The sequence below is a fragment of the Lethenteron reissneri genome, chromosome 39, assembly GCF_015708825.2.
Source record: "Lethenteron reissneri isolate LAM-NWPU_2019-01 chromosome 39, ASM1570882v1, whole genome shotgun sequence".
Lineage (NCBI taxonomy): Eukaryota > Metazoa > Chordata > Hyperoartia > Petromyzontiformes > Petromyzontidae > Lethenteron > Lethenteron reissneri.
The window spans coordinates 4,911,936-4,935,022 of NC_083817.1; the positions used below are offsets into that span (position 1 = coordinate 4,911,936).

Here is a 23,087-nt window from a genome sequence, read left to right on the forward strand (position 1 = left end):
GCCCCTCCCCACCCAGCCCCTCCCCACTCAGCCCCACCCCTCCCACCCCCCACCCAGCCCCTCCCCACCCTCCCCTCTCCACCACGCCCCCACCCCTCCCACCCCCACCTAGCCCCACCCTCCCCACCCAGCCCCTCCCCACACAGCCCCTTCCCACTCTCCCCACCCTCCCCACCCTCTCCACCCAGCCCCAGCCCTACCCTCCCACTCCCCACCCAACCCCACCCTCCCCACCCAGCCCCTCCCCACCCAGCACCTCCCTGCACGACGGACGGACACAATAATCCACTGTGGGCAGGTTGAACCAGTGGGTTCCTACCAGTAACATAATAATTATACAGCTACGATTAACCCGACCGCACACGTTGCGTCGAGGTGCGTTTAGAATATTTAGATAATTTTGCTGCTATAAATTTCCACGCGATAAGCCACTTGGCTGAGCTTATCATTTGTGTCCAAGTCTCTTCTGAAAAACACCACCACCTCCTGCTGCCATCACCACCACCTGCTGCTGCCATCACCACACCCATCACCACCACCTCATCCTCCTGCTGCTGCTGCCATCACCGGCGACATAAACACCACCACCACCTCCTGTCATCACCACCACCATCACCACCTCCTCCTCCTGCTGCTGCCACCATCACCTCTTCCTCCTGCTGCCATCACCACCACCATCACCACCACCACCTCCTGCTGCTGCTGCTGCCATCACCACCACCATCACCACCTCCTCCTCCTGCTGCTGCCACCATCACCTCTTCCTCCTGCTGCCATCACCACCACCATCATCACCACCACCACCACCTCCTGCTGCTGCTGCTATCACCACCACCATCATTATCACCACCACCTTCATCCTCCTGCTGCTGCCATCACCACCACCATCACCACCACCACCTCCCCATTCACCCCCAGGCACTCATCTCCTCCACATCGTCCCACGCCGCCCGCCCTTTCTCTCTCTTGTGAAAGAGCAGCGAATTCACACTCTTCGGTTTGACTCCTTGCAGCCACGAAAGCTTCAAATCTCAGGAATAGCAGCGATGTCCACGCATCGACGAGGCCCTCCCAAGGAGGAGGAGGAGGAGGGCCCCGTGCCCCGGGGCCTCCTCAAGGCGGCCAGGACGAGCGGGCAGCTCAACCTGGCGGGACGAGGCCTCGCCCAAGGTGAGCGGCCTGCCCGGCGGCGTGCGGCAAGGCCGGCCAGGGTCGCTAGGCAAGCGGCGTGTTCGGCAGGCTTCCCGGGAAGTGCGTGACAAGGCCTCGGCATGTTTGTTTTTTGTTGTTGTTATGTCACGTTTATACATCGTTCTTTAAACATTGAGATTACTGTGATGGATTAATAGTCGTTTTATTGACGTATGTGCTTTATTTAACCGTTGTAATTTGGGGTTTGTAATTAATGTGTGGAAGTTTTGTATGGGCATTGCAGTCCGTTATTTAAGCATTCATTCTCATGTACAGTACGAACATTCTGTATATAACCTGTAATGCAACTTGCGAATACTTTAATGCGGTCGAGAGATTAACCACTTGTTATAATCGAAGATTTGGTTTGGTAATTGTTGCAATGCGCAATGTTCTTGGAGTTCATAATACAGTACAGGGAAGTATAGGAATTTGCGGATGATGTAACTGATTAAATATTAAACAACACTAACGATGGATATTTTACAGATTTGTGACCAAAATACAAACACAAATGCGGCCTTATTTTGAGTTTTTTTACAATTTCCTCCCAAAAAATTGTTAAAAAATTACGAAATCGAACTTCTTTCGCACCGTACGTTTCAGTATTATTTATTTGGTTTAGCCCTGTGAGCCATTCGGCTCTTGAATCGGGTGCAACCGCAACAAACAAAAAACAAAAACATGAACAAGAAAACATCTTAAAGTGACTATGTGACTTTGTGCAAACAGAAAATCCAAGAAAAGACAGCAAAATATTGCAGAAAAAGCACCGTACATCAACGCTGTGTGCACAAATCCCAGTGGGATGCAAGTCAAACAACAACAACACAACTTAGATTAAGGCCATCAGTCTAACTCTGTACTACAACAAACATGGCCAAACCAAAAAACGTTTCGAAATCACCAAAATAAAGCCATAAAAGCAATGTACGTTGCCAACCGGACAACAAACAGAACACAAAAAGCGATTCTAAAGAAGTTAGTTTGTCAATCAAGGTGGTTTAAAAGTGCACAGCTCGCAGTGGCTTCCTAATATCAGCAAGAAGAGCGTTCCAGACGGCCGCAGAAGCGCATCATCTGAACGCGCGCGATGCAGTTGACCGTCTTGTTTCGATGGATATGGATAATAAGCATAGACACACTGATCCGTGCTTGTGTTTGGGATTAAGCCACATGGTAATTTTGTGCCGCAATTCTTCGCAGAGAAAATGGTTCAAAAGCTGAGAAGTGCACGGAGAGACGTGGGGAGCGAGAGATGCCCGCTTTGAATTACACCGAGCGAATACGTGAAGCAGGGGGGAGTAAACAAAAACATGGCATCATTGACAATTACAAATTAAATTGGCTTGGGCAGAACACTTCGCTAGAAGGGATGGCTGGCCAATGGACGAGACCGGTGATGGAATTTCAGCCGGCCAAAGGAGGGAAGTTGTCGTTAGAGGGATGACCACCGTGGAGACGAAGCGATGGAATTGAGGTGCAGCAGTGAGATGGGTGATGTCTTGGAGGGGGGAGCTTTCATCCAGCACTGGATTGACAAAGGACTATAAATATTATAGTACAGATTATTTTTTTAATATCTCGTCTCTTAACATCCAATATTTACACAGTACTTGTTCATACATATATTTAATTCATGTGCGATCCATGAATGTTGTATAGTATGTAGAAACGTATTAATTACAGTATACACTTCTTATCTTTCCTACATTTACATAAGCTTACCTTGACCCTAGTTAAAGAATATTGATTTTGCCACCACTACCCATGTCCCCATGCCTGACTTTCTACCCTTTATCCCTTGTAAAGAAAAGTAAAAGTGGCAAGCCATGGGACATTGTTCCTCCCAATTGGATGCCTGCACCAAGCCAGTGATGGAAATTCCACATTCCCATGGCGCAGCCAGTCTGTCAATCAGGCATCTACTATAGACTTCCCGCAGCGGTGTGCTTGTTCTTCACTACAGAGTGGTTATGTTATAAAACAGCATTGCATAGTGGAGAACTGCCTTGTCGGAGGAAATGGAAGACTAGAGAGTGCACCTTGACACAGGAAGTATACAAGTTCACGGGATTCTAACCCATAACGTTCAAATGTAAAAGCTGCTCAGTGCCTGACTCCTGTATGAAGAAAACCCTTTTTTTCCTAGAATCATCTGAGACACATGGCACTCTATATATACTCTTAGTTATTTCGGTAAAGTCACGCAGGTAAAAAAATAAAATAAAAAATCACGACGTTTCGGAGGCAACACAAGCTTCCGTCTTCAGGTGAAACTGTCACAGCAAAAAACGGAAGCTTGTGTTGCCTCCGAAACGTCGTGATTTTATTGTTTTTATTTTTTATTAATTTTAATTTCACTTTTTTTACCTACGTGACTTTACCGAAAGAACTAAGAGTATGAATCCTTGCCGTCACGAAAGCTTCATATCTAGAACACATGGCACTACCTAAGCCCCAACTCTCAGCACCTTACCCTAACCTCTCCCCCACAGAGGCCGGTGAGCTCCCCCCCACAATGTATATACTGGTGGCACTGCCAATTAAACGGATAAATGACCAAACCCCCACCCTGCGATCCATACACCGCTCTGCTCGCAACCCTTCCCTCCCGGCTCAGTGCCACTGGCGGTGTGGCGCATCAACGTGGATCCGCCTGAGGAGGTAGCGCGAGGGGTGGTGTTCGGAGCGTCCGGCGAGCGCTGGTGGGAGCAGGCCGACCTCACGAAGCTCATCCTCGCCTCCAACCGCCTGCGGGTCCTCTCCGACGACCTGCAGCTGCTGCCCGCGCTCACCGTGCTTGACGTCGGTGAAAGAAGTTGAACACACATACGACATGCGTACATACATACATACGAGCGGAGTGTAATTCTAATACGAACGCAGTGCGATTATGTTAATTCTAATACGATTCTAATCCCGAACCTCCGATTAGCACGGTTGGCTACGTACGGTGCGAAATAAGTTCTACGTACATGCAGATATGTCCACGATGCACTGTCAAAAGTGAATGGGGAACTGTAAGAGGCGGCCAGGTGGCTCAGAGGTCAAAGTGATGAGCTGGATTTCAATTTTGGGGCCCAAGTCATGTGTTAGCAATGACAGTATTCACTTCCGTGAGATTTTTTGGCCAAAATATGCCAATGTCTCCATTGCAATGCATAGGGTTAAATTAAAAGATGTGTTTTGTCCGTGTTGTCAAGATTTGAATCTGGCCTTGGTGTTTACAGGACCCCCATCTCCTGCCATGTAGGGAGAGGGGAAGGTGTCTTGGTCAAAGTGATGCACTGAATAATAACCTGTTGCTGTACATATGTTGTTTAGTTAAGTCAGACGATACAGACAAGACCAAAAGGCCCAAAGAGTGATACAGACAAGCTCGTGTTTGCATAAAATAGGTTACAAGCCAAAATCACAGTATTATTGCAAACTACAGGGGTGGCTTTAAACTCTGGTTGGACGATTCTTCGTTAATGAAGGCCAGTTAAATAACAGTCGTGTGTCCGTGCTTAATTGCACTCATGAATGCCAATATTTATTATTTCCCTTCTACGTGACTTTACCGAAAGAACCAATAATATGAATCCCTGCAGTCACGAAAGCTTTAAATCAAAATTTTATTTTTGCATTGTCAAGTGCTGCTTGGCTTCACCTCCGTTGCATTATTGTAATAGTTTATGATGTTCTATCCCTCACTTGCCTACAATAGGTACATGACAACCAGCTGACTGAGTTGCCACAAGTGCTGGGAGAACTGGTTAACCTGCAGAAGCTGAATGTCAGGTGTGGCAACTGCATCGCATGAGAAGGGCAGTTCCACAATTTTTAGACACTACTGATGTGGTTCAACGTTAGTAAAAACATCTAAGTGGCTTTTCACCCGGCCAGTAATGTGTCAACTTGTTTGGACCATAATTCAGGTAGATATAATTTGACACTTTCTTGATGAGGGAGAAATCTTCGGTTGAAATACCATGGTGTTGGACATTTACGGATGGCCATTTTTATCCACGCTGGGATTGTGATTGTGCGTTTCGTTTGGTGTAGGTGTCAAACCATTGACATATCAATAAGCCATATCTATACAACTATGGATAATCATATTCAAAATGACACCCCGCATGTACTGTAAGGATGATTTAAAAAATTTCGACTGAGGTTGCCTAATTTGTAGAACTTCCTGTATATTTATGAACGGCTTATAATCATCGTATAACAAAGGGACGTCAAACACGACTCTTTACTTTTCACAACAATACCCGGACACTGCATCCAGAAGCAACATACATTCAGTGTGGTAGTTGAATTCATTTCTGCATTTTTTTGTAATGTGAGAAACATCAACAAAAAAGCGAAATGTCCTTTTTGTTCTGCAGCCACAACAAGCTGCAGACCCTGCCCGAGAGCCTGTGGACAATCAGCAGTCTTCTGAGCCTGCATGTGGAGCACAATGAACTGGAGGGAATTTCCAAAAACATAGGAAACCTGGCACGCCTCGAAGAGCTGGTGAGGGATATTCCTGCTCAAAAATACATTAAACATTTTTACTTCTGATTTGTTGGATCCTAATCACCATCATCATCTTCTACTCCTGGACAAAGGCCTTCCCATGCTGTTAGACTACTCCATGGCTCTGCGTTGCCACAGTCTGACTCATGTGTGTGTAAACCTATCGCATCACTCCATCTTTAATATCATCACTTGAAGCACTGTGTCTTGCCCTAGCCCACTTTTTACAACTGCCAATTCACTGTCTAATTTGCATTTGTTCCTTGAACCTTGTACTCACGTTTGCTGGATTAATGCACTTGAATGTGAAGTCCATTGGTGTAGCGCGGATGGCATGCGTCCTGCTATGAGGAATGAAATGGGTGCCCCCTGTCCCATTTCCCCCTTCTTTGTGGCCTAGCACCTGGGCCCCTCTGGCCCATGAGTCCCGGGGTGTAATTGTACTGCCTGTAAACTCGATAGCTATTCCGCTAGCCAAGCCTTTACGAATATTATAAATATTGCTTATTGTTTGTATGTTTCAACTTTTATACATTTCATCTGAAGAGCTTACGATCTGCTCTCTACCAGGACCTCTCCTCCAATCGGTTGACAGCTCTCCCGGGCACTCTGGGAAAACTGACGCGGGTCACCAAACTGAACGTCGCTGAGAACAAGCTCAGGGAGCTGCCAACCGAGATTAAAAGCATGAAGGGTAACGGCGGCACGCCCACCACACGCACGGGCGGTGGATGGACAGGTTGCGTCTGACTGCGTGCCTCTGCCACAGGTCTGTGTCAGCTGGAAGCCACCCACAACCTGCTTGAGAGTGTTCCAGCAGCGCTGGGTGGCATGGCTTCCCTGCAGCAGCTCTACCTGAGGCACAACCGGCTGAAGAGCCTACCCGAGCTGCACAATTGTGCAGCCCTCAAGGTGACGTGTGCTTCCCAGCAATGGGAAGCTAGCTGGTTAAAAAAAAAATCCTTTAAACTCCGATTTTATCCCAACAGATTGTGCGATCGTGCGATCGGCACCATATCTTGAGATGAAGTATCAATTTGCATTTATGGCAGGGTAGTGCAACCCCCTTCATTTTGGAGAACAGCCCATGAAAATGGATATCACAGAGCCTCCTCTAAGATCCTTTGAAGTGACCTCTGCTCCACACACAGTAGGAGGAGAGGCAACATGTTTCCACCTGCCCTGCCACTCGGCATGATGTGCGCCACACGAGGGTCAAACTGACACATTTTACACGAAATTAAATAATACAAACAAATGATGAACAATACAAATGAAATGGTTACAAATTAGATTTGTTTTTAAAAGAATAGGATTGTGATGCCAAATCATAACAATTTATCAACGCGATGGTGGTGATGAGTGGTGGGGTGAGGGCGGTAAATCGTTGAATGCGTAACAGGAGTTGAACGACGCAGGATTGCACGTCCGCACTACTGCACGCGGTAGAGTACAGCTGAGGGTCTCTGTGCCTTCGCAGGAGCTGCACGTGGGGAACAATCAAATCAGCGAGCTGGGCCCTGAGCACCTACGTCCGCTGGGTGCCATCAGCGTGCTGGACCTGAGGGACAACAAGCTGAAGGAGCTGCCGGACGATGTGACGCTTCTGCACGGTCTGGAGCGCCTCGACCTCACCAACAACGACATCAGCAGGTGATCACTGGGGGGACTTAGGTGTCCTTAATGAGGACTTAAATAACCTTTTGGTGGGTCACGCACGAGCACAACATATTTTGGCAGGGGTGGGGATATTTTCCTTACCTAGGGTCGAATGGGACGTTCGAATGGCTTTTTGGTGGGTCACGCATTAGTCGGCACGAGACTTGTATGACGCGAGGACTGTCTGCATTGACTGAACAGAAGTAACTTGGAAGAGGACAAGAAGGCGCACGAGCGTGCTAAAACTGTAATGCAGTTTTGCCACGGTGAAAGTTTTCTCCTCTAGTCAATTGTATACAATTCATCAAAGAAATTGTACGATGATGTGCCATTTAGGCTGTTAGAGCGAACGATATGGAACAAACCGTAAAAAAACTAATGAGAAATAACACGAGCAATAAAAGAGACAGGACAAATGGGATGAAAGAAATTCGAATGGATAGAAAGAAGACGGTAAACACGAGACGAGACAGATTCAGTCGTTGAATCACGATGACAATTTAGCCAGTCACAGAAGCGGAGAATCACGTTCTACCTGTTTAACCTCCTCTGTTATCGTACATAGAGAATCCTATCGTGGTATGATCCTATGGAATCTATTAAAATTAAATCATTATATCATACGTGTTACAGAAAAGTTTTGCTGGCTGCCTGGGCTAGACGGACAGACGGACGGTCACAGCTGCTAGTTTGATACAAGAACAAATCTTTAGTGCACGATTCAATGAATGTATTGTTATTACCATCATTTCGGTCGATGAATCGTTATATTTCTATTCGCAAAGCTCCAATCCTTTGGAACTTGCCGCGCGAGCTCTGAATGCAAGTACGCTTGGACAAAATGTGCTCACTTTTCATGGACATCCAACGCGTCGATTTTAAAAAGGTGCCGGCTAATTGCGAACGACTGCATGATGAACGTGTTGGGGCTTTGTGCTTTTGCTTGCGTGCCATGCAGCCTGCCTAACGCACTGGGAAACCTCGGGAAACTGAAATCCCTCGCTCTAGAGGGAAATCCATTGCGGGCCATTCGCCGAGACATCATCAACGTAAGCTTTCCGTTGTTTTTTGTCAATGGATATGGAACAAACACTGCATCCCAGCTGCAGTGTGTGTCCATAGCAGCAGCGTGTGTGCCAAGCGCCCAATATAATTCAGGTTTGTTTGATGTTGGATGCAATTTTAACGCTTTCCATCTCGAGTTGAAAGCGTTTATGCATTAGCTCTGTCTATCCCACTGGAACGGGGAGGCACTGTAATGCTCGTAAAAAAATATCCAATATGAATGAACATGTAGTCTTAAAGTTGTGTTGCGATTATGGACCTTGCCTATTGAAAACAACACAAATATATCAATTGTGTTGGGCAAAATTTGGAGGCGTGGAGAGCGAAAAGGAATATTTGCAAATATGCAAATGTGTTTTGCCATGACAGCTATGCATCGGCTTCCATTCTGAGAACATGCACATGTTGGAAAGCATCACACAACCCCAAGCATATTCATGATTTATCCTAACCTGTATATTCAACATTCCAGAGAGGAACACAAGAAATCCTGAAGTTCCTGCGGAGCAGGATAGAGGGTGAGCGTGTGCAGCAGCAGCAGCAGCGCACATTTATTTCTTGTGTCTTGATAATTGTTTTTTTACCCTTCTATCTGGCAACAAAACTGACACCTTTTTTACAAGGAGTCACGTTTGCATAGACCACAATACCTGCAGTCATAATGCAAACAAAAAAAACATAACTCTGATAATCTGCACTGTCCTTGAAGTTGATTGGTCCACACCAGAGACAGGTGTCAGTTTTGTTGCCAGATAGAAGGGTAAAAAAACAATTATCTTATTTTTACTGGCAAATGAGGTTCCAATGGTGTTCTTGTGTCTTGTTAAACCGCACTCGGAAATACCACGGACGCCATAGCTGCAGTCGAGGCACGTGTATAGCGGAGCGCCGTTGATTTGGAACACGCTGGAGTTTATTAGTTGCATGTTAAATCCACGTGGTGGGGCGCCTTTTGCTGCCCTTAACGTGACGTCTCGTCAAAACGGGTTTCTCGTCGACGTAAAAAACGAGTGGAGGACTATGAAACCTGCAGAGCCAACCGGGAGCGAGGACAGCCCTGACACGGTGACGGCCATGACCCTGCCGAGCCAGGGAGGCATCAACGCCTTCACCTTGAGCAGCACGCAGAAAGCTCTGCACTACAGGCAAGCGCGTTTACCAGCATCACCACGTGAACCTCCGAAACCTCGCTTTTTTATTCGGCTTGATTTCTCCCATCACATCCACGTAAAAGGGGCATGCTCGGTCATACAGCATGCATCTGCCAATCTCGTCAGATCCCGGAAGCCAAGCAGATTTTGTGGGGGGGTTGATCCTGAAAAGGAAAAAATAATAGTCCTTGATGGTATCGGCCATGGGTCAGCAACCTGTAGCTCCAGAGCTGCATCCAGCTGTTTAAGGACTGCTTCGTGACGTGATTATTGAGAACCGTCTCGTATCCACATGCATTGTTGCTCCTGATATATCGATTTTTTTTTGTTACGAATTCGAAAAAAAAATGCTCTTATTATTTTGGTTGCCGCCCCCATGGTATAGGCAGTCGGCGGCGATTACATAAGTGTCCTTTTGTTTGAAATGAATCTTCTTGGCCTTCACGTGGCTAAACTAAGGACAATGACTTGACGGTGGGGGTGGTGGTGGTGGCTTGGGGAATGCAGTGGGAAGAAGGCTGCTGAGATTCCCGACGAGGTGTTCGAAGCCATCCGAGGGAGCAAAGTGACGGCCGTGGACTTCAGCAAGAACCAACTAAGCACCATCCCTCCCAGGTAAACGCCGGCCCAGGTAGACACCAGCCCAGGTAGACACTAGCCCAGGTAGACACTAGCCCAGTTAGACACGAGCCCAGGTAGACACTAGCCCAGGTAGACACCAGCTCTGGTAAACAAGCCCAGGTAGACACTAGCCCAGGTAGACACTAGCCCAGGTAGACACTAGCCCAGGTAGACACGAGCCCAGGTAGACACCAACCCAGGTAGACACTAGCCCAGGTAGACACGAGCCCAGGTAGACGTGAGCCCAGGTAGACACGAGCCCAGGTAGACACTCGCCCAGGTAGACACCAAACCAGGTAGACACCAACCCAGGTAGACACTAGCCCAGGTAGACACTAGCCCAGGTAGACGCTAGCCCAGGTAGACGCTAGCCCAGGTAGACACGAGCCCAGGTAGACACTCGCCCAGGTAGACACTCGCCCAGGTAGACACTAGCCCAGGTAGACACGAGCCCAGGTAGACACTCGCCCAGGTAGACACCAACCCAGGTAGACACCAACCCAGGTAGACACCAGCCCAGGTAGACGCTAGCCCAGGTAGACGCTAGCCCAGGTAGACACTAGCCCAGGTAGACACTAGCCCAGGTAGACACTAGCCCAGGTAGACACTAGCCCAGGTAGACACCAGCTCTGGTAAACAGAAGCCCAGGTAGATGCTAGCCCAGGTAGACACGAGCCCAGGTAGACACTAGCCCAGGTAGACACGAGCCCAGGTAGACACTAGCCCAGGTGGACACCAGCCCAGGTAGACACCAGCTCTGGTAAACAAGCCCAGGAAGACGCTAGCCCAAGTAGACACCAGTTCAGGTAGACACAATTGCACTGCTCAAGCACACTCCCGCTACGTTTATCCATATTCATTCCAACAATTCGCATCTTGTCACCAGAAGGCAAACGGTTGTGGCACAACATGCCATTGTGTGATGTCACAACGTGGCACAGACATTGTGATTACTATTAAAATGTTGTATGTATGTTGACATTTAAATATAAGCGACATGCATAGAAGCTGTATATATAAGGATAGACATTTCTTTGTGCACGACCTGAATGCAAAATGTATCATTGTGCCATTTATGCAGGAAAGCCACTGGCTAATTATTTTTCAAGGAATTTTGACTAAAGTCACTTAGGGTTCACTGTTAATGCTTGAGGCTCAGAGATATGCTTCAGGATTCTTATGGATTGTTAATTTCTGAGACCCAGACATCCAGAAAGAGGCACATTTAGTTTCCCGGGGTTGAGTGTTAATTTCAAAGGCTCAGAATAAAGCACCCTCAGGGATTCTTATGGTTCAGTGTTAATATTGGAGGCTCATAAGGACCGTTTTGAGAGCCGAGAAGGACATGGTTGTTTTGTAAACCATGTCCGAAGCACGTAGTTGTTTTAAAAGCCACACCATGTAGTCATTGTTATTTAGCACGTGTGTTTGGGAACAGGATCCGTAAAGTTGGAGCTTGCAGAATTCGGTCACCGCTGGTTGGATCATCAGGTTCCCTGAGGGGGGGGACACTGAATCCAATGCCCCCCTATGTGGTCATAAGGAAGTTCTTTGCATTGTGTGACATGAGTGTGTCTGTTCGCATTCTTTTGATTACATAAACGGCTCCGCTGCGAAGCATAACGCACGTTAGATCTTCTTCGAGTGCATCTCCAGCACCGTTCATGGAATCTAAATGTGTCCGCGGCAGGATCGTGGAGCTGAAGGACATGGTGACGGACGTGAATGTCGGGTTCAACAAGATTTCTGTCCTCTCGCTCGAGCTGTGCATGCTGGGAAACCTGACTCACCTTGACCTCAGGTGAGACCTGCACCAGCAGTGTTGTATTTTATGTGGGGTTTGGAATTTTTTTTTTCTTCCCCCACTCCTCTGATTAGCACAGTTGGCTATGTACGGTGCGAAAGAAGTTCAACGTTCAGACATCTTTCAATGATCGTACTCGTACTTTAACTTGCTCCATACAAAAATAAGGTCGCCGTTATTTCTGGCTTCCACAACTTTAACTTAAATGAAATTTCATTTTAGGAACAATGCCCTCAGCTCTCTCCCGAACGAACTGGAAGCACTATGCAGACTGCAGAGCATCATCATCTCCTGCAACAGGTTTGGCTCTACGGCACATCAGAAATTGCATTGATAAGGATGTCGCAAATACCATCGCATGCAGTTTAGTTGCCCCCTTGCCTTGACTATTGCAACTCTGCCGTACGGATTAAATTATGGCCTCGGCAAACGCCTACCACCGTGTCCAAAACAACACCCTCCTCGTCAGAGTTGTTTGCCTGGCCCCACCTCTCACGTGCTCTTGAAACCTTTTGAAGGAGCTGCATTGGTTATCAGTCCTGAAGAGGAGTCCAGTTGAAGGTTGCAGTACTTGCTTTTATAGTAAAGGCAACGAGTCAGCCAACCTGCCTGAGCAATGGCATCCACATATTTGTACCATCACGAAACCTACGTTCATCTACTACGGTGGACCTGCTGTTTGTGAAATCCACTTGGCAGCTTAGGACAGCAGAATGGGCCACATTTCATCTGCAGCCCCGGTGGTCTGAAGCAGTCTTCCAATAGAAGTTCCGTCAGCTGGAACAATATGGGTGCTTTTAAGACCAGTATGAAAACATGTATTTTCTCTTCCGTTTAATTGAGTTAAAATTTCTCGGTACCATCCGCACTTTCGTCTCAGCTTCTCGCTGATAATGGCGCCGTATAAATATTGGATTGATTGCGCACCGATGTCACACACGATGCGCGACACCCACTTCCCCAAATCGCTTGCCCTCTTCGCTTGCCCTCGTCGTCATTTCACTTTCCTTCCACCTTCGCTTGTCCCCTGTGCCCCATTCACTTATCCATTCGCCGACACCCCTTGGCTTGCCTCGCGCGATAACCCGGGTGGTATCGCGTGCGGCAGGTTCCGCGAGATCCCCCCAGTGTTGTATCGCGTGGGCACGCTGGAGACGCTGTTGGCGAGCGACAACCAGATCGGCACAGTGGACGCGACGGGACTGAGGTCGCTGGAGCGGCTCGGCACGCTCGACCTGCAGAACAACGACATCATGGTCGTCCCGCCGCAGCTGGGCCTCTGCGCGAGCCTCCGGTGAGGGGTCGGCAAGACAGCGTAGCACCCCTCGGATAATAATTATCCGTGATAGTTAATAAAAGGTGTTCGTTTCTTTGCCGGCTGCAAAACTCTTAAGGGCAGCTCAGAGGTTCCCGGAGTTCTCTCTTTGTATTTGGCTACTGCGAGAAATTTCCACGTGATCAGTCACTTAGTTGAGCTGTCAATTGTCGCCAGGAGGAAGCGAAGTGAAAGCTAGTAAAAAAAAGTTAATAGTTTAGTGTTTTAATTTTTTTGTGAGGCATCGTGTAAATCGCCCCTTTTTCCCCACCCTCTGGGCAGCCCTGCCTCATTCCAATGCTAAACTTATCATCTCCTAAACCGACGGATTAAAATACGGCATTGGACTGACCGTCGGCTCTCGACTTTGCAACTTGGTGATGCGAGCAATAGGAAGCGAGGGAAAAACCACCCCTTGAGACGCAGACGTTAACTGTAGAGCTCCCCCATGGCAGCGAATTTCGGTGCTGGTGTATGAAAAGCCGTCCCCCCACCCCGTCCCCCCCCGTCCCCCCCAGGTCCCTGCTGTTGGGAGGAAACCCATTCCGCTCACCGCGTCCTGCCCTGCTCTCCAAGGGAACAGCCACGCTCCTTGAATACCTGCGTGACCGTATCCCTGTGTAAGTGCGGCCCCAGTGCGCACGGCACTCTGCACTTCTGGAGCAGCACTTACCTGTGAACTGGCGCACGTGTACACACTACTGTGCGCACACGGCATGTAAAGGTGATGATTAACCCCTCCAGCCCCCCCCCACCCCAAAACCAAAAAAATATTTAATTGCATATCAGGTTTTGTACCTTCATAACAAAAATTATTCAAGTAAATACCACAATTGACGCGGTCATGGACGTGTACAGAGAAGGCTTTGAGAAGGCCCCTCCGGGACCAGCCTCTGCCACAAACATTTTTATGATAAATTTTCATAATTCAGGGTTGTGATTCACAAAAAATTCTCGTCTCAATATTTCTTTGATTTGTAAAATCCATAGTTTGCCATGTTGGGAGTTATTTTATTAGACATTTCTTGTTTTGAACTATGCAGCTACCAGTGGATCATCCTTTGGCAGAGCCTGGCCCCAGAAGATGGTAATTACTTAGATCTTGTATTGTTTGTGTGCCGTTGATAGTTTGGTAGACGCGGGATGTGATCGTGTGATATAACAGCATCATTTGCATATAATCTGCATCAATCATATACTGAGTCTTATGTGCATGATTCAATGACAGTTGAGCGAGTTTCAGAATAGACTTAAAATTGATAAATCCATTCATCCTCATATGCCCAGTGCGCATGCGAAGGGTTGATGCCTTCTTCCACTTGACCGGAGCAGTGCATTATTTCATGAAGGCCGCGCACATTCCGATGTGCATTTTACATGAAGTTTATGGGTATTACTGCCACTTGCCTGCCTGTCTTTGCCTGTCTGCCCGGCACTGGTGCAAGAATCATTGCAGCAGTTCGTTTTGGCACAGAAATGGCCTTTGCCACGTATGAACGATGAGCGGAGCCACATTGTTAGAGTTAATACTGTTTGTTAATTCACTGTGTTCGTTTTCTGCACGTTGCCACACACAGTCACTTTAGTGACTCTCTGAACAAGAGCTGATTATTAGATTTTTTTTTATATATGTATAAAATGCCTAATGAACGTTTACACAAATTCCACTGTGCGTGATTTGCAAAAAAAAAATTAAACTCAAATGAAGCAACGCTCTTGTTCTGCGCGACTGATTCAGTCTGTGTCCTGAGCTTAAAAGTCAACATTTCTTTACACATTTTCTGGCTTATCTTGTCACGAGAAGCAATGTTTTACATTGGGCTAGGCGGCCAAGTAGATCCATAGCTCGTAGAACCAAATTTCGTAGAACCAAATCTAGTGGCAATAACAAGCCATGCATGGGACTGGCTTGTGGTGAACAGCCACCTGCATTCATTGGGGTTCAGACAAAGCCACGTGATGGTTTAACCGTGGTGACAACAAATGTCAACGCTTTCTGTTTAGCAACCAATATATACAGAGGTCAATTACCCAGGACAGCCTCACAGAGTCCTGACTGTTTTCAACAAGGACCTTGAGGATGTATGTTTGTTTCCCCAAATTATATTCCAATTGCGCTATCAGCTCATGTTATGAGAGGAACACACTTCCACTCAGAAGTTTTGGCGGTAGCAGCAGTGCACTGCCCTCTAACAGCCCTTGAAGATGTTGCCATAGAACTGCGATTGAGGTGACCATAGGTTGGCTTATTTATCCACACTCGGGGTACAGATCTCATTTTCCCTGCATAAAGTATTCATTGCATGTCAAACAGTTTCAAATTCTCAGACAACGAACTCCGCAAGAGTGCAAAGTCAGATTGTTTAAGTTCATTGGTGAGCAAGCTGAAACGAGTAACTCACTTAACCTGTTTGGTTCTTTCGGTAAAGTCACGTATAAAGATAAAAATAAATTAAATAATAGCATACGACGTGTTGCAACCAAAACGTCGTATGCTATTATTTAATTTATTATTTTATCTTTATACGTGACTTTACCGAAAAAAACCAAAGAATAACTGTTCTTGGTTCTTTCGGTAAAGTCACATAGAAGGGAAATAATAAAATAATTAAAATAAAACTATTAAATAATTCTCACGACGTTTCGGCCACAACGCAAGCAGCCGTCCTCAGGTGAAGAACAGGTCTGTCGGAAAGACAGCGTCTGAATGGGCACCACCAGGCTTAGCAGCGTATATTTAAGCTTGGTGACTTTACCGAAAGAACTAAGAAGATGAATCCCTACAGTCACAAAAGCTTTAAATCGAAATTTCACTTAACCTGGTGTAATCATGGGCGTCTCGAGACACGACCCCGAGTTCGAAGCAAAGCTCTCGGCCAGTGCTGGGTCAGTGGTAGGACCACTTTACAAACTCGCTCTTGAGCTTTTGACTTTCAACAAACACAAAGCGCGCGCTTGCGGACTCGTTTCACAACACTGCACACACCAACCACAGACAGCAAATGTGGGCAATTTTTCCCAGTGGAATGTTTTATTGTACATCTGTATTTTTTTTTCCTCTTCTAAATTTTACAGTACAGCTTTGACAAAAAAAAACACCTGTTCCCAGAAAGATATTAGAAAAAGAACATTAAATCCAGCTTCCCCTGTACAAATGATTAGGTAAAACGATGGACGTAAACACGAGTAGGCATACATCTCTAAGAATGGGTTTTACGTGATATCCGCAAGTCTATTCATTAATTCACCAAATGACCACCATTGATGCATGTGCTCCATTAACGCTAGTGTCAGCAGCCAAATTTGTAAATAATAAAAACCCCTCCGTGATTATAAAACTGCACCCTGCGATACAATACCCCTGTTAACAAAGCGTCAATATAATACACGGTTAAAATCACATCTTGTTATGTACATCAGAAAAAACGTTAATGCGTGGTGGAGAGCTTGAAATAAGCGAGTGGAACGACCGATGCAACCCACAGGTCTTTAGTTACACAGGTTAGCGACTCTACTCACGACAAAATAAAATCTTGGGTGTAAAAATGCAAAGCAGGCCGTTTTGGTACTACCCCAATACACCGAATTACATCTGGGAAAGCTCTTCATCAGGCAGGGTTAATTCATTTTACAACTTTCTAATTCCAGTACAAAATCCGTTCAAACATCCCTCGACCTGCAAAAACGTAACGTGACAAATTCGTTTGTTTTGTTTAAGCAACAAGTGTACATCATTTTGGCTCTTTCAAAAATATTGCTCTCCTCGTCCGTGGACAGGCAAACTTGTCGAAGGCACTTGTCAAAAGCAGGACAAAACAAGACCAGAGACAAGACTCTACACGACCACCTCTCCTGCCGCTCCATCCACTGCCCCCCCCCTCCCCCCGCTTCACATACTTTTCCCTTGTCCTCCTGCCACATGATTCCCCTTGCACTGAATGGGAACTAAAACGGTGCTTTAAAAACGTGGGGCATTATCTTGATGTCTCGCTTAACCGCCCTTTTACCAAAGCTCGTAGCAAACAAACAGACGACGATCGCATTACTCAAGCCCTTGGTGATTTAAAAATGCCTCTCGTCTCATCGGGTAGACTCGATGATCGGGTATTCCCGACACTCGCTACCGAACTCGCGTTGATTTAACGATGGCTCAACAGGCATTCGTTACTGAACTTGGAATGAGAAACTTGCGTCTGAAAACACATGCGCCACACTCCTTCAAGATGTCCCGAGCCATGAGATTGAGTCGATATGCACCGTATTGTAACGTTTACAAGGCCTGTCCACTCTTGTCACATAATTCGATTGTTTTCCTATTTATACTGACAGTACATTCATCCACATTGCTGTGACCACAACAATTGAGCTATTTATTTTTGCATTATAGTCCCCAATTTCATTATATTAGGAATGTCGCTCAACTTGCAGGGCAGAACAAGTCATCCAATCCCACAGGGCGTGACAAGACCATGGCCAAGTTTTGCAGAACTCCGGTGGAGAATCGATTACTCTATTTGTTAAAAAAACATCCATCACGACGGGCACCAGTGAAACCCAAACAGCCTCGCCCCAACCGTGCTCCCCCCAAACAAACCGAAGCTCGGCCACGGCTTCATTTCTCACCGAATATTTTCCAGGTCACTGGGAAGCAGCACGTGTTACGGACTTGGTAACCGGAGCCATACAGGGCACCGCCATCCTAGCGCGTGGCAGGCATGGGGGATTTATTTTTTTTGCGGAACCACGATTGATATGAGAATGTCCGCCGTGCATGCAGCTGCGCTCCTTGCACGGTTACGCAGTAGATCCGAAGTACCGTAAGAAGAAGACGACGATAAGACGTAGCAGGGCTCAGCTGCCCCCCCCCCCCCCCCCCCCAGATTTTTATACCCAACGTACACCGGGACCTCCCGAGCCACCCGTCATATCTGGTGCTCCGCCCGTCTCAACCTCCCCCCCCCCCCCCCCTCGTGTTTATATCTCAAGTCGATCGCGTGCAGCTTGCCGCAAGGGACCGGTGCCGCACGCACCACATCGGCGGCGCGTTGGGAGCTCGGCTCGGACCGGGCGCCTCCGTGCCGAGTACCAACGGCCCCCCCCCCACCCCCCACAAACACCCAAACCCATCAAACCGACTCAAAGACGGACGCGGCCCAACGAATATGCCTTGTAGATGCGTGCCCTGACTGCACGTCGCAAGCAATGCCGATCCGATTCAGTGATGTCGGCGGAGTGCCGTAGTGAATGGCAAGCCCGACCGTTACTTTTGATCGGCTTTGAAAAACTTCGATCAGACAAACCGAGGGGAACGCAGCAGTTTTAGGGCAGGCGACGACAAGAGATATTCGTGTCCTGGGCCAAACGTTGCGTGTATGTTTTAGTTTTTGCTGTTAATGCAAACTTTATATACACGATGATGCCCTCGAGAGGAGAAATTATCACAGTAAGAAACAATTGATGTTAATTATTTTGCTTGCCAGAATATATAAAGTTTTAAAAAATAAACACGCAACAACAACGAAACTACTATACAGTATCAGTAATGTCTTAACCGCTGCTATTTATACTAATCTTCGCTTTAATTGTGCTCACAGTGAGTGTGACCGTTACCCTCCACCACAGGCCTGGCCTTTTTTTATTTACTTATTTTTTTTGCAGACGCTTAGAATCCCACAGTTCATCGTGTGCTGCTGCCTTAAACATTTTATACATCCAATCCGCGTGAACGCGCACAGGCACGCGCAAGCACACATACACTGGGGGGCTCCACTTAAAGCGGACCTCGGGGACACTCCGGCAGACCGGGGACCAGCTGACGAACCTTGCTGGTTGATTTCGACAACGAAAGATCAGTGGGGGTACACAGAGGCATTTTTTCCCCCTTCGTTTTGCTTTACGGCAGACGTAGCCAGCAACAGTTGGCTGCGCGACGTGTTATTGTATAAGGGGGTTGGAAAAAAATCATCAGTTGCCCAAATATGGTGACAATACCTGATCACTGCTCCCCTCAAGTAGGCAATTTGGAAGTTCAAATTTTAATAAGGTTATGGAAAGAGAGAAAAAAAAAACTCAAAACATTGGTCATTAGCACTGTGGCCCTTTGGCCTTGAAAGGAAAAAACATATATATAAAATGTGTGATGTTTCGGGCAGTCGCCCTTCTTCATAGCTCATAAAACAGGACATTTTAACTTTCACAAAGGCAATTAACAAATATAGCACAATTTAAGTTACTACGAAGAAGGGCCATTGGCCAAAAGACCACCTTAAATATACATTTCATTTTAAGGCAGTGTTATTGACGAAGGTGTTGAGTTTTTTTTTTATTGTGCTCGTGCGCCGCTGATAATGCAGCAGCAGCATCACCAAATCATTTGTCTTAAGATTACAGAACGAGGTTACACGACTACCAAAACTAAAGCACGTGCTCACATCAGTAGACCACCCATTTTTTTTTCTCATCACAAACACACTTTTTCAACAAACTCCGTTTTTTCACTGCCTCGACAAAACTCTTATCGACTCTACGCCAAAGCCGTACCGAGTTGCCAGACTTTCCCGCGGTGGACCGCGTTTCCGGTCAAGATCGCCCCAAGTGTACCGAGCCGTACAGACAGAAGAAACCAGGCGACAGAAGAGCGTGGCGACAGGAGTGTTCACGCAGGAACGTCGTTCGCTAGCGAGCTCCCTTCTTCATCGGCGTGCCGGGAGTGGGAGGGAATGTCTGCCGTTCTCCTCGCTCCTGACATCCGACCCCCCCACTCCACCCAGTGTCCGTCGCCCGAGCTGCGTCCAATCATCACTCTATAATAATATATAACATATATATCTTAAAAAAAAAACCGTTGTTGAACAGCAACGGCTGATATGGAAGCAAACAGTATTATTGCTATTGCGACTTTTCCTCACACAGGCACCGACACCAGAATAAAAAACATAAATGACCGACGAACTTCTGGGGGGGGGGGGGGTAGTGGCAGGGGGAAAGCAAGGGGGAGGGAGGAGGTGTGGTTTAGGCACGTGTGTTCCCCTCGACGCATCCGGGCGCTAGCGTCGCACGACCAACTCCACCGGGTTCTCCAGGCCCTTGAGCAGCGCAACGGCCCTCTCGTGCGCCACGTCCGCAAAGTTGTAGCCGTTGGCCTGGCGAGCGCACCATGTGACGAAGCAACACACGCAACGCACACACAGACAAAAGACGGACACCCTTATTAGTTTTACGAAGTGTATAGTACACCAGTGATGATTCACGCCCTTCACCACACCGACCCCCTTTCCCCCAGCAGTTCAGTGGTTTGCACATAACATGAACAATATATTCTTACACACAGTTTGATGCGTTTAATTGTGAGCGTATGAATTAAACATTTTAGATCACATAATCAAGGCATTATTATGACAAGCCCGACATTCAGCCTTTTAGACTGCACTGTCAGGTAGGTGGACAAATGTGAAAGCAACGTCCAATCAGATCACACACGGGTCACATGACTATCAGAGGTTGTGCGAATTCCGTAGACCAATCACCGTTTATTATCAAACACTTCAAAAGTTTGTTTTCATTGGCGAAGGAGGTCAGGGGTTTCTCCGTTGATGACCTGTGGAGCCAGATTTGGCTCCGCGAAGGCTTTTGGAGTGGCCCGTCGAGCAATGGGTCGGCGAGTCACAGAGAGAGGTTCAGATTAATGAGATGAAAGAAGAGTTTAACGAGACAAGGAGAGACTTGGGACACAAGCGATATGGATTCGTGGTCACACGTACGGACGTAACGCGACGTCACCCAACGTCCGTCCACGTGACGCACAACATCGCGCGGCGCACCAGACAGCGCTCATTTGATTACAATTGCACATTCAGGTGGACAAGCCAGATAACCACAGAGGAGCGCGTCGGGTGGTGGCGGGTTTAACGACACATTAATATATTTCGATTTGAAGCTTTTGTGACTGCAGGGATTCATCTTCTTGGTTCTTTCAGTAAAGTCACGTAGAAGGTAAGTAATAAAAAAAAACATTATTTTATTATTATATATTTTTATGTTTTACTTTATTATTTTATTATTTCCATTCTACGTGACTTTACCGAAAGAACCAAGAACATTAATATATATTTACATGACCTAACCCAAAAAAACTTGTATTATGAATGATATTGGTTGAGAAAGCCTACGTGTTAAACTGACTAACGTCTTTGGGGAGGGTACTTTTCTTCACGCCAGAAAATTGTAGGAACTCCAAATTAAGCAAATTAAGCCGTTGTCTTCACTGGCGTTCCACAAAAGATGCGGAGATTGCGTCACCACATCTCCCCCTCTATTTAAGGAGGATTTCTCCACAGATCTGGCTGTTGCCTGATGAAGCCAGTTGTATTTACTCGCGAAACATCGTACTCAGATTGTAAATGTTGTGGCTTTGCTCTCACCGGTGTGCTGTACTAGTAATGAATTGGCCACGTTCTGTTTACGTGACAAACCTTACCAATTGGCCGTGTCGGCTGGTGGCGGGTTTAACGTCAGATTTATATTTTTACGCGACGTAACCCAATAAACCTGCATTGTGCATCGCTCCGATGAAAATGTTTTCGTCTAAGCAGCCTGCTCGATGCCGACGGACGTGTCGACTTGCTGCACAATCTCACCTTCACGATCCTGTCCCCTGGGCGAAGCAGGAAGGCGGCAGGGCCGTCCGGCTGCACTCGCGTCACGAATATGCCCTGGACAAAGGTCGCGGGAGGTGACACCGAAAGGACAATCAGCCTGTTGCCACCACCCCAGCATCAGGCGCCATCATCAAAACCATTGTTGTGGCCATCACCACCAAGGACAAAGAAAAAGACCCACCCGGATGGCCCATTAACAGACTGTTGGGGCAAGTGCTGTTAGTTAGCGGGCAACCTATAAAGGCCGGCACGGCACACGAAAGCGGTGGGTGGCCAGCACCGCAACCTTTGTCTCCCGAGTGGCAATGTTTACAAACCACCCCCAGCTGCTCATTTGAGGCCGAGTTGACCTAGGGGAGGTCCCGGACCAGTTCAGATAATCGTCACTGGTGTTGGCCATGAGCGGGAATTGAACTCGGGTCCCCGTATTCGTAGCGCAGCGCGCTAACCGCTCCACTACGCTCCTAACCATCATCACCACCAACATCCCCAACAATAACAAGCGCCATTCGCCACTACGTGGCTGTGACGTCACCACGGCGCTTGTGCCAGGCTATGTACACGTTGAGGCCACGTGAAGTGTTGAACGCACGCTGGCAGGAGGTCACGGGGCAGACCCAGGTGCCATGGGTCGACTGACTGAGATGACTGGCCGATGCACCATTTGTGCCCCCTACTGTGCCAACCACCACTACTGTAAACACAACAATCACTTTCATCATCCCCGCCATCGTCATAACCTTTATAGGTGGTATTATTTACGGGTGAGAACATGAGTGTGTATGTATGTTGAACTTCTTTCACATCGTACGTAGCCAACCGTGCTAACCGGAGGTCCAGGGGAAGGAGACAACACAAACATCAGTTCTATAAACATGAGTATGTCAATCTAGGTGGTTTAAAAGTTCATAGCTCCCAGTGGGGCTTCCTCATATCGGAAGGAAGAGAGCTTTCCAGACGGCCGAAGAAGCGCATCCGAAAGCGCGCGATTTAGTGACCGTCTTTTCTCGATGGTTAGCCAAAAGCTGCTGCGAGGATGATCGGTCTATGCATGATGGTTTATGCTCCTTAACGAGATCAGCAAGGTATCGTGGTTCATTTGCGGCAAGCGA

At 47.3% G+C, this 23,087-nt stretch overlaps 2 protein-coding genes across 5 annotated transcripts in view; one reads left to right on the forward strand and one right to left on the reverse strand.

The window, feature by feature from the left end:
- The first annotated feature begins 290 nt into the window (after positions 1–290).
- LRRC40 (leucine rich repeat containing 40) lies at positions 291–15,020 on the forward strand. The gene is made up of 16 exons (XM_061567402.1): positions 291–375; positions 1,014–1,170; positions 3,815–3,999; positions 4,904–4,977; positions 5,571–5,700; positions 6,274–6,397; positions 6,473–6,615; positions 7,184–7,356; positions 8,321–8,411; positions 8,900–8,945; positions 9,461–9,572; positions 10,086–10,193; positions 11,890–12,000; positions 12,226–12,303; positions 13,112–13,297; positions 13,837–15,020. The coding sequence occupies exons 2-16, from the start codon at positions 1,047–1,049 to the stop codon at positions 13,940–13,942; spliced, it is 1,791 nt and encodes a 596-aa protein (XP_061423386.1). The 5' UTR covers positions 291–375; positions 1,014–1,046; the 3' UTR covers positions 13,943–15,020.
- Positions 15,021–16,326: 1,306 nt separating this feature from the next.
- LOC133351841 (erbin-like) overlaps positions 16,327–23,087 on the reverse strand; it is a 122,056-nt gene continuing 115,295 nt past the window's right edge. For all 4 annotated transcript variants that reach the window (XM_061567401.1, XM_061567399.1, XM_061567400.1 and 1 more), the window contains 2 exons: positions 21,955–22,029; positions 16,327–20,460 (listed from right to left, as the gene is read on the reverse strand). In XM_061567401.1, the coding sequence (XP_061423385.1) occupies positions 20,365–20,460; positions 21,955–22,029 (171 nt within the window). In that variant the 3' untranslated portion in view covers positions 16,327–20,364. The remainder of the gene's footprint in view (positions 20,461–21,954; positions 22,030–23,087) is intronic.

What these genes read in the sequence shown, in the direction of transcription:
- LRRC40 (XM_061567402.1), top strand. Translation starts at nt 1,047, where the DNA reads ATGTCCACGCATCGACGAGGCCCTCCCAAGGAGGAGGAGGAGGAGGGC. An exon ending in CCGCGCTCACCGTGCTTGAC is followed by an intron (nt 4,000 to 4,903) that starts GTCGGTGAAAGA and finishes TGCCTACAATAG; the next exon opens with GTACATGACAACCAGCTGAC. An exon ending in CAGAAAGCTCTGCACTACAG is followed by an intron (nt 9,573 to 10,085) that starts GCAAGCGCGTTT and finishes TGGGGAATGCAG; the next exon opens with TGGGAAGAAGGCTGCTGAGA.